General features: G+C 40.2%; 1 protein-coding gene across 2 annotated transcripts in view; it reads right to left on the reverse strand.

Annotated features, from left to right (window-relative positions):
• The window catches only part of LOC132391700 (TBC1 domain family member 14-like), a 76,658-nt gene that overhangs the window by 12,402 nt on the left and 47,736 nt on the right, over positions 1-16,520 (reverse strand). For both annotated transcript variants that reach the window (XM_059965246.1, XM_059965247.1), the window contains 8 exons: positions 15,816-15,898; positions 14,267-14,384; positions 8,322-8,428; positions 7,272-7,352; positions 6,374-6,468; positions 5,642-5,713; positions 2,395-2,523; positions 652-761 (listed from right to left, as the gene is read on the reverse strand). In XM_059965246.1, coding sequence (XP_059821229.1) covers positions 652-761; positions 2,395-2,523; positions 5,642-5,713; positions 6,374-6,468; positions 7,272-7,352; positions 8,322-8,428; positions 14,267-14,384; positions 15,816-15,898 — 795 coding nt within the window. The remainder of the gene's footprint in view (positions 1-651; positions 762-2,394; positions 2,524-5,641; positions 5,714-6,373; positions 6,469-7,271; positions 7,353-8,321; positions 8,429-14,266; positions 14,385-15,815; positions 15,899-16,520) is intronic.

Here is a 16,520-nt window from a genome sequence, read left to right on the forward strand (position 1 = left end):
CTTTTTTAATGTTTAACGGGTGTATGAAGATAAGAGATTAAAACAGAACTTTAGTACTAAAGATAAGCAATGTTACAACAGTTGGGAAGATTAGGAGTGTTGATTGGTGACTCTTGCTCTACACTAGTATAGAAAAAGTCAGAGCTCAGTTATATATTAGTTATGATGACAAGGTTACATAACTCCATTTTAAGCTGCATTTTTTTGTAAATTGATGGAATCTTTGCCCGCCTCTCACTTATTGGTCACAGGGGATTCGATTTCTGCAGAATCATGGCAGAAATTCAAAGAAAAAGCCAGGGACTGAGAATCAATGTACCTCGCTCAATGTAGAGCACATTATGAAGAAGCTTTAGTGGCAGAGTCAATAGAGGGCATCAAATTCTGTCTTGCCAGTAATGGAAAAAATAGAGTGAGGAATATCTCCACAGCTTCAAAAAACTGATTGGAGATAACAGCCACCATTATTTTGAGAAGAACTATCAGGAATGAAGTATATAAGTTAATAGAATAAAAAAAATCAGCCAAAAATATAGCAATCTGAAGAAAGGCAAAATATAAAAGTGATAGTCAGGAATGGAATTACGTAGTTCTAAACTGCAAATAAAGTGGCCTATTAAAATTCTCAGATCGTTTAAAAAAAGCTATTACCAGTCAATTAAATAAATATCTGGGGTAAGGTTGTTTTTCTTGAAATGTGCGAATAACCGTGGCAGGTTTTCTTCAAAGAACACCTCAAAGGCTGCAAAATATTTCAATATCTATATGGAGTAAAAAGAATGCATTAAGTTATTCATAAAATGAATGCTTAATCATATTAATGAGAACTATTTAAAATATTACACTTGGCAACATTTAACTATTATCATTTCATATTACCTTGTTAATCTTTCTCTGCTAGAGGCTAATTTATACATTTTAAAATATTTGCAATAAAATTCTTCACATAAAAGCCATCTCCACTGCTTGCAGGAAACAATTTTTCTATTCTATGCAAAGGCTAGTTTTAAAATTATGGAACTATTCATATTTATACTTGGGGAAAACATTTTATATTAATTAAATCATTTCAATTTTTCAGAATTCTTCTGATCTATACATAAAGGATAGCATCTCTATTGTGAACATAACATTGGTGTCATCTGTAAGAGAATCAAATGCACAAACATTACCATATAGAAATTTTAATATCCTCTGAAATCTTGTCAAAAATTAAATTCCTTCACTCAGTCTCCCAGGAAACAAAAGCTATGTGACCCCTCATTATACACATTTTAAAATTAATTTTGAGGCATCTTTGTCGGCTATAATCACCATTTCTTTTCCCACCCCTGCAATCTTCCCTTGGTTTGTGAACTACTGGGCGGGATCACACTTCACCCAGGCTGGTCTACATACCCACAAAAAATCCTGCAGCGCTTATAATGTTATGTCAGCATCACCACCACCACCACCACCATTGTAAGAGTAAGCCAATGCATTGAAGGTGGGTAAGTAAAGCCCCACCAATGGATTGCCTAAAAGCCTTTGACAGGTCATCTTATCAGAAGTTCTAATTGGAAAAGATCAGCGATGTTTAAATTGAAATGAAAAACTAATTAACAAGTCAGTATTAATAAATAAATTCACAAATTTATGGTAAGGATTTATATCTGCTGAAATACATTTCCAAACTGTGCATAGGCCAATTGTTTCAGCTTTGTTATAATTTCCAGATGTTAGGAATTTTGTCCAGTGAATTCAAAGAATTTCTGATTCAATCTTCAGTTCATATTAAACTAAAAGAGATTTGGCTGGAAAAACTATTGTTATAATATTAGAGCTAAAGATAGAGGCAGTCAAAATTAGACAGATATTTTTCCAACTCTCCTCCATCTCATTCAAAAAGAATATTCAAAGCTGTTATTGAGATGGCCCAAGGAGATATATTGACATATTGATCCTCCTTGTAGAAAAACATAACACGACAACTTAACACAGCAGTTCTTCCATAGAATATGGACCTCTCCGTGCTGTAAACCATGATTAAATAAAAAAAGTTAGGAAACAAGCTACTCAATAATTCCAGCTGTTAAAATGTTTTGTAATTTCATACCAAGTTTTTCCATTATCCTGGCATAAACAGCCCAAAATTAAATTATATAAAACATTATTTCATTAATACTGCTTTGCAATGCAAACATTTGTCATTATAAAAACATATCTGCTTCTTGGCTCCATGTTCTTCCATTAATACTGAGGAGGGAGGAAGCTGTTCTGGAAATAAAACTTAACCTTTATAATCCCACCTTTTAATTGAACAATTCAAAAATTACATAACTTTCAATTTCTCATAGAACTGATTAATATTAAGAAATTTTTACAATAGCAGGTTTAAAACACTAAAATACTCACAAGGCTATGGTCCACACGGAAAAAAGCCATTTGACATGGTTTGTTCAATAAATTAGCAAAGGCAATGAAGGCATCTGCAGTATCCAAGTTTAGAATCAGCACAGCAGCAATGAAAGACATTCCCTGAACCTTTTGAAGAATAAAGTTTAGAGTTACCATCCATCAATGGCTATAATTTAATCAAGTGAAGGAGAGGCGTAGTGGTACAGTTTATACAGCTGCTGTTTCACAGTAGCAAAGACCAGGTTCAATCCTGACCTCAATTACTGTTGATACTAAATTTCCACATTCTCCCTGGGACTGTCTGGGATTCCCCGAGGTGCTCCTGCTCCCTCCTATATCCCAAAGAAATGCAGGTTATTACTTTCATTAATCCCTGTATTTTTTCCTCAAAAGTAGGTGAGTGGTAAACCTGGCCTGCAGCTGATGGGAATTGGGGAGAATATAAAATAGGGCATTAATGTTGGGTTACTGAAAGTGGCTGGCTGATGAGTGATGTGGATGTGGTGGCCTGAAGGACCTGTTTCCATACTGTATCTCCATGACTACAAGTAACATTCAGACAGAAAAAAATGACAAAAAAAATTAAGAGGGCCAAGAAACCAATTCTATTATTTTTACATAACTGAATTACTGACTCCCTATGCAGGGTCTTGCCCCAAAATATCAAATCTATTCTCATCCATAGATGCTGCTTGACCTGCTGAGTTCCTCCAGCATTTTGTGTGTTAAGCTGAAATACTACTGTTAATTATTCAACATCTTAAGGCATTTCAAATAATTGATATAGATGGGTTTTCTCCAATCTTGTCAACAACACTAGCAGGAAGCAGATCACCAATTTTACTTTGGGTCAACATTAGATTTCTCAACACTACTAAGGCAAATTAAAATAATTTAACACAATTGACACATTTGCCTGTAACATAGTGTCACATTCACAATAAAAGAACCTGTTCACTACATAAAGACTGCACTGCTACAGCATTTGTACAGATAAGAGTTGGGTTGTTGCAAACAAAAGATACATCTCCAAAATAGTAATTTTGTAAACTCCACTTTCATAAATTTTCAGCAACTCTGATCTCAGAGTTTCAATCATTAGGAAATCTTTCAACTCTTCAACATTACCTACTCCCCATTCTCGTGATTCTTCGTCGTTCTCCTCTCTGCAGGCACATGCAATATTCACATTCATTTTGAGAAGAGTGGAATACAAGAGCAAGGATGTAATGCTGAGGCTTTTGAAGGCATTGATCAGATCACATTTGGAGCACAGAGCAGTCTGGAGCCCATTTCTAAAAAAGAATGTGGTGGCTTTAGAGAGGGTCCACAGGTGTTTATGAGAATGACCCCAGGAATGAAAAGGTTAACATATGGGGAGTGTTTGATGGTTCTGGGTTTGTACTCACTGGAGTTTATAAGAATGAGGGAGGATCTCAATCAAATCTTCAAACATTGAAAGGTCTAGAGTGGAAATGGAAAGGGCATTTCTAATAGCGGGACAGTCTAGGTCCAAAGGCAAAAGCCTCAGAATAGAAGGATATTCCTTTAGAATAGAGGTAAGGAGGAATCTCCTCAGCCAGTGGTTGGTGAAGCTACAGAATTCTTTGCCATAGATGACTGCAAAGTGGAAGTTGATAGGTTCTTGATTAGTAAGGGAGTCAAAGGTTGCAGGAAGGCAGGAGAATGGGATTATGAGGGTAAATAAATCAGCTATGACCAAATGGCTGAGCAGCCTCGATGGGCCAAATGATCCAATTCTGCTCGATGCCCTTAAGATCTCCACTCCTCTTGACTCTACACAGGGATTATCATTCTGATCTCTCATAGATCAATTTTATCCCTTGTAATCCTTTTGCTTTTAACACATCTGTAGAATAACATAGGAGTCTCCTTCACCTTGTCCGCTAAGACAACCTCATGCTTTCTTTTAGCCCTCCTGATTTCTTTTTAAGTATTCTCTTGCTTTTCTTATACTCCATAAGCACCTCATTTGTTCCTTCCTGCCTACATCTGCTATGCACCCGTTTCTTTTTCCTTAACCAGGGTCTCATCTCTTGAAAGCCAAGGTTCCCCGCCTGTTATCTTTACCTTTTAATCTCACAGGCGCATAAATCTTTGTATTCTCAAAATTTCACCTTTGAAGGCCTCTCGCTTACCAAGTACACTTTTGCCAGAAAACAGCCTGTCCTACTCCATACTTGTCAGATCCTTTCTGATGCCATCAAAATTGGCCCTTCTCCAATTTAGAACCTCAACCTGCAGCCCACACCCATCTTTTTGCATATTTACTTTGAAACTAATGGCTGGCATTGTGATCACTAGATACAACGTGTTCTTCAACACAAACATCTGTCACGTGCCCTGACTCCTTCCCTAATAGGAAATCAAGTACTGTATTGCACACTCTCTCATTGGGAATTCTATGTATTGATTAAGAAAATTTTCCTGAGTACATCTAACAAACTCTCTCATCTAGTCCTTCTACAATATGGGATGGAAAGTTAAAATCACCTACTATCACAACCTTGCGTTTCTTGCAAAAGTCTACGATCTCTATACAAATCTGTTCCACTAAATCCCTCGGACTGTTGGGTGATCTGTAATATAGTCCGATTAACATAGTTATACCTTTATTACTCAGTTCCATCCATAACGTCTCACTAAATGAGTGCTCCAGTCTGTCCTTGACTAGTACTGACACCACTCCTCTAATTCCTCCCGCTCTGTCACATCTAAAACAACGGAACCCTAGAACATTGAGCTGCCAGTCCTGCCCCACCTGCAACCAACTCTCACTAATGGTTACAATATCATAATTCCAGGTACCAAAACATTAGAGAGAAAAACTCAACCAGAAACATTTATTTTCCTCTCTGCACATATGCTGTCTGTTTTAAACATTTCCTGCACTGCCTCAAATTAAACTAGTTTGCAATTATGGATAAGCAACTTCATCCTTCACCTTGAGGTAGAATAGATTTTTCTCAGCTTACCATTTCAGACATAAATTTCAAAAATAAATGTTCACCATTGCATTTCATTTAATTAAACATCTTGCACTTAAAAAATGAAATTTACAACTCAATATCTACAGTACAGTTGTGAGCTTCATATTTTAAATACACCTTGTAACAATGATACATTAAAACAAGCAAATAAAACCTTACTGAGATAGGTTTTAAGCTGCAATCAAAAGGGGCATATTAGGTGCTGCTGTTAGATGTATGTGGAGGTAACTTACATATCCTACATCAGGCCTATAACAGGTGTATGCTCCGAGAACATTGTGTAGTATATCATAATAAGGCCCTCCCTGCAGGAAAGGATAGACAAGAGTTTTATCAGAAAACTAAGTGGCATTGTAAAGTACTTAATCTTCATATAAAGAAAACACTACAAATAGTTTTCACTGAAGGCTCCTATTACATCACTAGCTTGCAGAAAGCTATCCACTTTTACAGTGAGCCTCCAAACGCATGTAAAAATTCTGGCTTTGTTTTTTTAAAAATAAACATTGCACTTACAAAGCATGAATGATGGCATTTTTTATTGATCTTGTAACACTGCTAAAATTGTTCACAATGGTACCAAAATTGTTAAAGCTTCTTAATTTAGTACTGTAAAATCAGAGAGCCTGCACCTTTGGAAGATTCAATACTTTTCAAGTTGTATAATAAAGCTCAGTATTTAATTTTAAGATTTACATAATTCTGTGGTGATCAGCAAGTTGCTTTCAATCACATACTTTACCGCAAAGATGCGTATAATTATAGGAAATTATGTTCATATTCTGTAATATTGCATATTAGTCATTCGTTAGAAATGACTAAACCTTGGGATATAACCAAACTGTAAATGGTTAAACTAATTAAAAATCAATCTGTTTTTAGTACGTTATAACAATAGTTTAGGTATAGCAATAATTGATTTTTAGATTATTCTGCAGAAAATAACCTTTCAGTTTCATATTTACCTGCTGAAAAATGCAAAGGTTAGGAAATGTACGCGAAATATCCAACTTTATGAGCTCTAAACTGGCTTCCCTGTCTGCTGCAGATAACCCTTGATCTGGAATTTATAAAGACATACACTGCTTAGTAGAAAATAACAGTTGTTTAAATTGAGATGCACCAAATGAAAACTTTAAATGAGCAACTATCTGACCAACTGCAATACCCAAAAGAATTTAATTTTCTTCAAACCATTCAATAACTCCATGGTACCAACTATTTCAAAAGAATAGCGATTTTTCTGTCATATTTCTCTAAATTAAATTAAATAAATATTTGATATTGTTGACCTTAAAGGATTGCATGAGACTAATTTGAACAACTAAGGGGAGGGGGTTGAAGGGGTCAGATTTAAAATCAAGCAATGCTTATGACTGAACAGCTAATCTGAGCAAAATAATTGGCCATGAACCCACTCTCTTGGACACCCATCACAAAGAGTCAGCAAATCTTAAAAGGGGTACTTGATAAAATTTGAGAAATAGAAGGCACAAAGGACCAACTTTCCCTCATATCAAATGGTTGAACTAGTGGCAAGAAATTGTATTTGAAAGAAGAGAATTTCAATCAGTATCAAGTTAAGTTTGAGTGATCTTGGTTGCATCAATATCAGGTACAAGACACATATTGTTTTCTGCATGAAAGTCTAAGTCCAATTTTTCCCTGACATTTCTCCCAGTCATTAAGCATGGAGAACTTGGACAAGCCCAAAGCAGCCTTTAATACCATCCACAAAATTTACAATTGTTAATTGGTATTGACTATGCAAAGGTACATTAATGAGGTTATTAGATGCAAAAGTAATCTGGAGTCAGGTCCATTCAAGCCTCTCCATTAGCACCAAAGTTTCAAAACAAATACCTTCATTGTCTATGTCGGAGTGTGCTGTACTGAGAGATCTACATTTGTCTTTAGCTCGAGATAAACAAATTTCATAAAGCTCTGAAAGAGAACGTTATTTGAAAAGTTTAAATTGTCCATGAAGAAATTCTAAAATTGTAAGTAAAATTTAAAATGAGAAATGTTCTAGTGTAGCAATTTTAAGTAAAATGAAGAAAAGTGCCTTAAGGAAGATTTATCATTTTGTAAATGAATTCAAGTTTGCTCCTGCATAATTACTTAACTTGCCATAAGGAATCGATGTTTGTTGAAAAGGAAAGTCAAATTTTGACTGACAGCATTAAAAGTTTCTTTGAGGAGAAATAACACTGTTAACAGAGGATCTAAACAGTAAAAATCAAATTCACAACAAAAAATTCTCACCATTAGGAAACTGTGCTAAGGATTTAACTGTAATCTAAGTGATGCTCTAGATCTTTGCTTACAAGTGTGAAGGACAGTACAGTTTAAATATTATTTCATAATTAGGATATTGAGAAATCTGATACATTTTGCAAGGTGAAAGGCAAAGAAAAATTAATTATTTTTAAAAAGTTAAGGAGATCAGCAAACACAACATGTAATTAATTGTTCAGGGTTTTAATCCATCGAACTGTAGTCATAGAATATTAGCCATTTGTAAATCTAAACTTTTAGCAATAATTTAGTGGATGCCTTCAAAATTAGCAATTGGAAAGGTGGAAGCAGAAGAACAAGTAGGGAAAAAGTATGTCATTCATAGAGGAGGGAAAAAGCCTGTTCTGATGGTTGGGAAGGGAGAGTAAAGGAAACAGGATCTTGGATTTTGCTACAAGATCCTAAAATATCAGGTAAAAAAAAATCACTTCCTTTCACTCCTGTCAATTATTTCATTCCATCACTTCCAGTAGGCAATTTCAACTATAGCAAATAAAACTCTTGAAATCAATACATAGAAGTTTACTGACTTGTACTTGTAGAAATTGAGACGGCTTATGCAGAAAGTTCTAATTATGTAAACCTATTATAAGATGATTAACTACGCAGACTCACCGTGAGTAATGTTTAGATCATTGCCAATGGCCAAGCTCCATACCTTCCCTCGCACACTAGGAGGAATTCCTTGCCACCAGAGATCACGGACTTTACGAGAATTACACCTTAATTTATTTTATAAATAGACAATAGATAATTCAAGTCAGTAACTACAAAATAGCATACAGGCTTTAAAAATTGATTTAAAATGAATTCAATAAACTCAAGGATAAATTTTGAATAAATTTAAATCAATAGTGCTTAGCTAAAAATTAATCCTATAGGTGATCCAAAGGATGTGAACCAATTCAGGGAAATCCACCAGAGTTGCACATACAAAAAAAACAGAAAATGCCAGGGGAAAAAACTCATGTCAGGCAGCATCCATGAGCTGGAAAAGTGAGAAAACAAATGCTTTAAACTGCAGATGGTGGTGGGTTGAGTAGGCTGGAGAGGACCAAGGGAATGACTGTCAGGGTGCAGACTAAAATTAAAGGATCATTAATTTATATTCTAATGTTTATTATATCACTTTTCTGGTTTTGATGTAGAATTGCTGACTAGAAAAATAACTGCCTGCTGCTAAAATCGAACAAAATACTGTACTCATCCTGCCTGAGCTTTGCCTACTAAACTGGACAGCACTTTCAATGAAATTACATTGAGACCAAACATCACACAGCACGAATATAGAGAAACATAGAATATAGGTACAAGAATAAACCACTGAGGTGTGCGTGACTGTGCACGCGTGCGCGCCCACCACATTAAACTACACAACCTTATGTCTCCCAGCCCCACAGACACATCCACCAGCCCTACCCTCAAACCTAATCCTAAAGTCCAAGGAAGCACCCCCACTAACCTGATGACTTGCATAAAGAGGAGCAGGATCCAATAAAAGCAAGTATTGGACCTGGTTAATGAAGGCGTGTGCCAGATCAAAGTGGCAGGGTTGCGTGACACTAAATTTCAAGTGACCAGATAAAGAAGCACAAGAGGGATGATTCTCCCACTGCCCGCATACTCTCAACCCAACCTCACAGTGATACACTCTTCATTCTCCCAGTCCACATAAAAAAGCTGAGATACCCACAAGGTGAGGGAGAATCAATAAATTAAACCCAAGCTGGGTCCACAGAAAACAAGTCACCACTAAACTCATTCCCGGGTGGAGTGACACTGAATCTCCAGTAAACACTTAATTTAACCCATACAATCCCAGGCATATAGATGCCAGGTAGTGAGGTCTAAACTACCACAAACCTCAGCATTACATTCCTCTCATTACCTTGGTCCATGGGATAAACACAAGCCGGGCCTGATCAACCCTGGCTGGGTTGCCTGAGAGTGTCTATTGATTAAAGACCCGAAACACCCAATGACCCCAGGTTGCATTTCTGATGATGTGTCCCAGTGCACACCTGGTTCATTTAAGTCATGTGGTGTTGGACCAGGTTAATGAAAGGCATCAACCAGATTAAGGTGGCTCCACAACCAACACACACACAATCTTCTCCATGACCCTCAATATTTTTACGTCTATCTCTATAGACATATTCTGTGACTTAGCCGACGTAGCCTCAGAGGCCATAGATTAACCACCTCAAATTTCTCATCCAGATCCTAATTTCTTGCTCTGTAACCCTGAACTAGGACCCACTGTTCCAGGCGGCCTAAGCTATGAAAGAGGTGTAACTCCCTGGGTCGCCTCAGGTTCACTCAGCTCATTCTTGTCTAGGGGGAGCAGCCTTCGGCCCCGCCAAACTGGGTAATCAGCTGGTGTGGATGCTGTGTGATGTCCCCGCCTCGCCCAAAACCAGACAGTACACCATATGCGATTAAATGAGTACAATTTATAAAGGTTACTATAACTAAGTGATTAATAACGATACAGTATATATGAAGAGAAAACTAAAGAAAAGGCGCCAAACTTATCAAAGTCCAAACCACTTCGTGCACAACCGTTGGAGCTCAATTACTGAAGTCTTCTGGCCACCATTCGATCCCCTCCGAACTCCTCGACTCGCAGCTCAGGACCCTCCGAACTCCTCGACTCTCCAAACAGCTCAGGACCCTCCGAGTGGTCAACCAAGCACATCTAGCTTCATCCCTCCCCCCCCCCCCGGAGAATCTCCCGGCCTCGGACCCCCCTTGCCCAGCTTAGAGCATTGCGTCCTCTCTCTCGACCCCCTCGCGCCGATCTGCCCAAAAGCCCGTCAACAAAAGCTTACACTCAGAAGAAAGAACATCAATCCCCATTTGGTTTACAAAGGAATACCATTCTCGTTATCAGTAAATTAGCATTCCTGCTTGTTAACAAAAGGAAACCCTTTCCCAACAGTAACAAAGAAAAAAAAGAAACCCCCTTTACACACTTCCTCCACCAAATAAAAGTCATGTCCTCATGACTACTAAATAACTCGCCACCTTTCCTGCCAACACACCGTAACCCAAGCACAAACAGTGACATCTCCTCCCCACACAGTAACCCTCACGCCCTGTTCCTCAGGGGCTACTTAGGCCAACTATCTGGGAGTTCCCTAACCCTTCTGAGGCCTCCGTACCCCCTCACCTAAACCCTTCAGGCTCAGACACAACTGGGGATACCTTGGGCCCACTACCAACTCCTCTCTCAACCTCTCACTCATGCCCCACACTGCACACAGCTAACCCTCCCCGCTACACCTGACTCAATGGGAGAAGGGCCAAAGGTCTCTTCCTCAATCGAGGGAAAGTCAGCAAAAGGCAGCATGTACCACACATCCAGCACATCATCCATCGAATCTGTATTCTTCCTCATTCCTGTGATCGGTAGCTGCTGTTTGATCTTCTCCAAACGGAAACACGTGGCCTGCACTGCTCCCGCAGTCTCTTCAGCCTCCTGTTCAGTATTCACTGCACTTCTCTCCAGCTACTTCTTCCTCATGACTTCTTCCAGATCAACTTTCAGGTTTTGCACTTCATTTGAACTGTCGATGGTCATCTTCAGGTTCCCTTCAAGCTTCCGCTTCTCTCTTCTGAGATTCGTCTGTAATTTCTTCACCTCTGCAAACTCCCCTCTCCGGGTTCTCAGTTTGCTATTACTCTCAGTCAGACAACTTTCTTCATTCTCTCCAACTTGTAAGTCTTCCGAATGGTTCCAGATCACTTTCTCCAGTCTCTCCGTCTTCATTTCAAACTTGATTCCGTAGAGACAGTCACTCACGAGCTGCGACCTTCGCCAGCCCTGGCACGTGTCCCGAAAACACTTTAACTCGGTAGTTCTCAGCTGCTCCTGCAACGACCTCACTTCATATTCTCCTGAGGCAAATCCAAATACCAAGAGATCATCCACATACACCAAAACTCCAAACGCCTCCACATCCCCTATGGTCTTCCACCTGCCCCGCAGGAAGGTTGCAAGGGCTCCAGATATGCCCTGTGGCATCTTTTCGGACCCGAAGACTCCTAGGGAATTTATAACGGCCGTCTTCTCCTTGTTGGCCCCACTCATCGGGATCTGGCAACATTCACTCCTCAGATCCAGCACCTTAAACCACTTCACACCACTCAGACAGGCCATCACCTCTCTGGCCCTCAGGGCCATATTCTGGTCACTGACAGTGCGCCTCTTCAACGCAATATAATCCATACACACGCTGCCTACATCTTCCACGGCTGTAGGGGCCAGTCGCCGCAACCTCTCTCTCTCCGAGGTGTCTTCAGCAGTCAACTCCCCTCCCTTGTGGTATTTCGCAGCGTCCACGAAGAGGGTCTCACCCTCAGATACTTCCCCAAGGCCGTACCGCCACTGGCTCGTTTGAATTTGGTATCAGCCCAATGCTGCTACACACGTCCACACAAGCAGCTCGAAACTCTGGGTGCATTGACAATGCCTCCAAACAACGCTCACCCGCCTCCTCCGGGCAGGCCCCCAAGCGCACCAGCAGGATTTTGGTTCTCTCTAGAACAGAAACGCTGCCCGTCTCAACAGGGTCTGGACACATCAGCATTAACGATTCATGAACCTCAGTCTCCTCCACATTTGCCTCTAAGAACTCCATTTTCACTGACCAACAACCGTTGTCTGGATAATCAGCAACTTCACCGGCGCCCCGGTGCCGAGGATGGCTTTAACTTGACTTCCATCCATCCGTAACAACACCTGTGCGCATGGCCCCTCTAAGCCTTCAGGAATAGGGTCTGTTCCTTTCGGGAGTTCCTTGGTACATTGCTGGGAACGTGCTCCCCCAGAGACCCCAAGCCGTTCCCCCACTGGGGCTCCTCTAAGTTTCCCGACACCTCTCGAATCAACGGAACAACTGATCCCCTTGACAGATCCCTTTGGCACCACAAGCAATTTATCTGCCCCCCTAGGCAAAAAGGGATACCCTAAAAACTTCCCACCAATCTCCTGCCACAGATATGATAAGCCCCCCAGCTGCGGCATTTGACTTCCAGTCGAACCACACGCATTTTCCCACACTTTCCCAGAACTGGCAGCGGTCACTTCGAGGTAATTGCTCCTGACAGTTCTAACAAAGTCACCAGCCCGCCTACTCAAACTTTCAACCCGTCCCTGTCGCTTTTCCTCAGCCAAGCACTGCCACTCACCCAACAACTGAGAGGTCCGCTCCGCCCACGCCTCCGCCCCTTTAGGGCTGGACATTATTCCAATAACCGGGAGGAGCTCACCACTGCTGAAACATCCCAAACTGTCACTCCTCAATCTCCAAACAGTACGGACAACCCATGGTCCCACCACCATTTCGTCAGCACTAGTCGGAACTTGAACAACGACCTCCAGGCTACCAACAGCAACCACCCCACCCAACACACACACAGCGATAACCAGCAATCGCACACCCACAAAGGCACACCAGCTCTTCGCCGCAGACACAATTTAAAGAGGGTGATCACACAGCTTCCACAGAAATCAACCCCGGACGAGCACCCCACAATGTAACTCCCTGGGTCGCCTCAGGCTCGCTCAGCTCGTTCTTGTCTAGGGGGAGCAGCCTTCGGCCCCGCTAAACTGGGTAATCAGCTGGTGTGGATGCTGTGTGATGTCCCCGCCTCGCCCAAAACCAGACAGTACACCATATGCGATTAAATGAGTACAATTTATAAAGGTTACTATAACTAAATGATTAATAACGATACAGTATATATGAAGAGAAAATTAAAGAAAAGGCGCCAAACTTATCAAAGTCCAAACCACTTCGTGCACAACCGTTGGAGCTCAATTACTGAAGTCTTCTGGCCACCATTCGATCCCCTCCGAACTCCTCGACTCGCAGCTCAGGACCCTCCGAACTCCTCGACTCTCCAAACAGCTCAGGACCCTCCGAGTGGTCAACCAAGCACATCTAGCTTCATTTCTCCCCCCCCCCCCCCCCGGAGAATCTCCCGGCCTCGGACCCCCCGTTGGGGTCCGATCCTCGCCCAGCTTAGAGCATTGCGTCCTCTCTCTCGACCCCCTCGCGCCGATCTGCCCAAAAGCCCGTCAACAAAAGCTTACACTCAGAAGAAAGAACATTAATCCCCATTTGGTTTACAAAGGAATACCATTCTCGTTATCAGTAAATTAGCATTCCTGCTAGTTAACAAAAGGAAACCCTTTCCCAACAGTAACAAAGGAAAAAAAGAAACCCCCTTTACAGAGGTTTTCATGCTTGTTCAAGACCACTTGCGCTCGTTTTAGCAACTTTCACTTAGCCAAGTGAAATTTTCTCTGTTCACACATGCAGATTGGCCATTAAGTTGTGCCTGATTAACAGCTCAATTCATTTACAAAGAAGGGGAGACATTCAGGAAAAGGAAATGCACATCTAATTAGTGCTGGTATCACATGAGAGTACATACTAACTACAGAATTTTCTTCAAAATATATATCAATCCAATGCAAAAAGCTTAAAAATATAAACACACAAAAAATTGTCTTTTTCTTACAATGTAGAATATTTGTTTCTCTCACTCACATAGTCTCCCAGTTGGGTAGGACTTCATTATTCCAGGTCATCACAGCATTACCAATGGTTTCCTCCAGTTTACACCTGTCTTCCAACAGCTTTCTCCGCCGCTGGGCATCTTTTTGTTCTACAAAAGGAAAATACTCCAAGCTGAATATGGTTTTCTGTGACCTGAAGACATTACGATCATAGGATATTCCATATTGCATCTCCATGTATCTTGCCACTCCCCTTTAATTCAACCCCACTAGCAACAAGAGTTTAAGTGTCAAAAGCCCTAAACCTATATTATATATTCATGGTTGACAATATTTAACTGCAGGAATTGAGTATGCATTACACAAACTTTAACAAGGTCTTTGATCTGATCCTGGATGGTAGGTTAGAACATATGGGACTTAAGGTGAAGTAGCGATTTGGATACAAAATTGGTTTGGTGAGGACCGCAGAGCGTGGTAGTGAAGGGGTGTTTTTCAGATTGTATATCTGTGACCACTGATGTGCCTTGGGAATTGTTGCTGGGTCCACTGCTGCTTGTCATTTTGATTAATGATTTGGATAGAAATATATAGGTAACATGATTAATAATTCTGCAGATGACGTCAAAATTGATAGCATAATGGACAGTGTGAATTTGTCCAAGGTCATAAAGGAGCCATATCAACTAAGGAAGTGGACAAGGTGGTGAACACTACAAATGGCATGCTTGCCTTTATCATTCATGTAAATGAATACAACAGTTGGGAATGTCATGTGGCAATTGTACAAAATATTGAAATATCAGGTGGAGTTCTGGTTCCCGCTCTACAGAGAAGTTGTGATTCAAATAGAGAGAGTGCAGAAAAGATTCACAAGGGCTGTGCCTGTACTGGAGGGCTTGAATCATAACAAGAGATGGATACATTGGATCTGTTTTCCCTTGTAGAAAGTAGACAAGAGGTGAAATGAGGGAGGTATATAAAATTCTGAAAGACACAGACAGGGCAGATAGCCAGAGCCCATTTGCCATGGTAGGGGCTACTAAAATTAGAGGGCAAAGGTTTAAGGTGGTTTTAAAGAGGATCTGAGGAGCAAATTTTTCCACACAGTAGTTATTATCTTGGACATACTGCCAGAGGTGAAAGAGGAGGCACAATTTGTAATATTTAAGAGACATCTGGAGAAGTACTTGAATGAACAATTCATACAGGCAGGTGGGGTTCATATAGATAGGTATGATGGCCAGCATTAACACTATAGGCCAGGGGGCCTGTTTCTAAGCTGCACAACTCTGCAGTTTTATTTTCTGTTGTCACTTGGTAGAAAATAATCCTCTGGCTCCTATCAGGCTAATTACATTAAAATTATACGCATTTTGTTTTTGAAACCAGCTTAGCTCTACTTTCAAAGAAAAGAAACATATGGGAAATGTAAGTAAGATGAGATGGTGAGAACTGGAAGGGAAAACAAAACTGGTAAGAAACCTCTAATAAGAGCAGAGCCGCACTATATAGTCAAAAATCTCAATACTAAGATACCATTTACTAATATTATATCAATACAACAAGTTGTATTTAACCTCGTTTTTTCACTTGAGCCACCATCTCTGCATATTGCTGCCTGTGCTTTTCAGCTTCTTCGGCTGGTTTTGCAGGGAGATTTCTGAGGAGAAATTGAAATATTTATTAATTTGCTGACTTTGGCAACAGCTCAAACTACAAAAGAGATCACAGGTCTAAAGTATACAAAATAACTATTCAATGATATGACTGATTCAGCCAAATGACAGACCCTAGGGATGCAGTACACCAAGAATTGCTCTGCTATTCCAGCATGATCACAGCATTTTCTCAAAATAACAACAATTTGGATGTTGATTAAATGTCGCAAAGTTCTGTTCAGGGTTTGTTTTAATTTCACTTAAATTCATTCAACCCTCTTCGATGAAGAGCTGCAATACCAACCTAGAATGCACACCCAGCTTCTACAGTTGGCCTTCAATTAGTGATCATCCCTTTCCTAATCCTTTAGGCTTACAAGAAGCTTCCTTCTAGTTAAGACTGTAACAGCTACTCATTCTCCAACTTGCCTTTCTGTCATTTCCTACACAAATTTAGACAGAAGATATTCTAGATTTAGGCCAAAACCATTCCAGTGGGCGTTGCTCTTCAATATCTGATGTTGTTCAAAGAATTTAGCAAGAACTTCTTTCCAAATGCATTATTCACACTGAGACAATGGGATTTTAATCACCAGTTGAAAATTGATCATTTTTCACACACCA

This window comes from Hypanus sabinus, chromosome 3 (assembly GCF_030144855.1).
Source record: "Hypanus sabinus isolate sHypSab1 chromosome 3, sHypSab1.hap1, whole genome shotgun sequence".
NCBI lineage: Eukaryota > Metazoa > Chordata > Chondrichthyes > Myliobatiformes > Dasyatidae > Hypanus > Hypanus sabinus.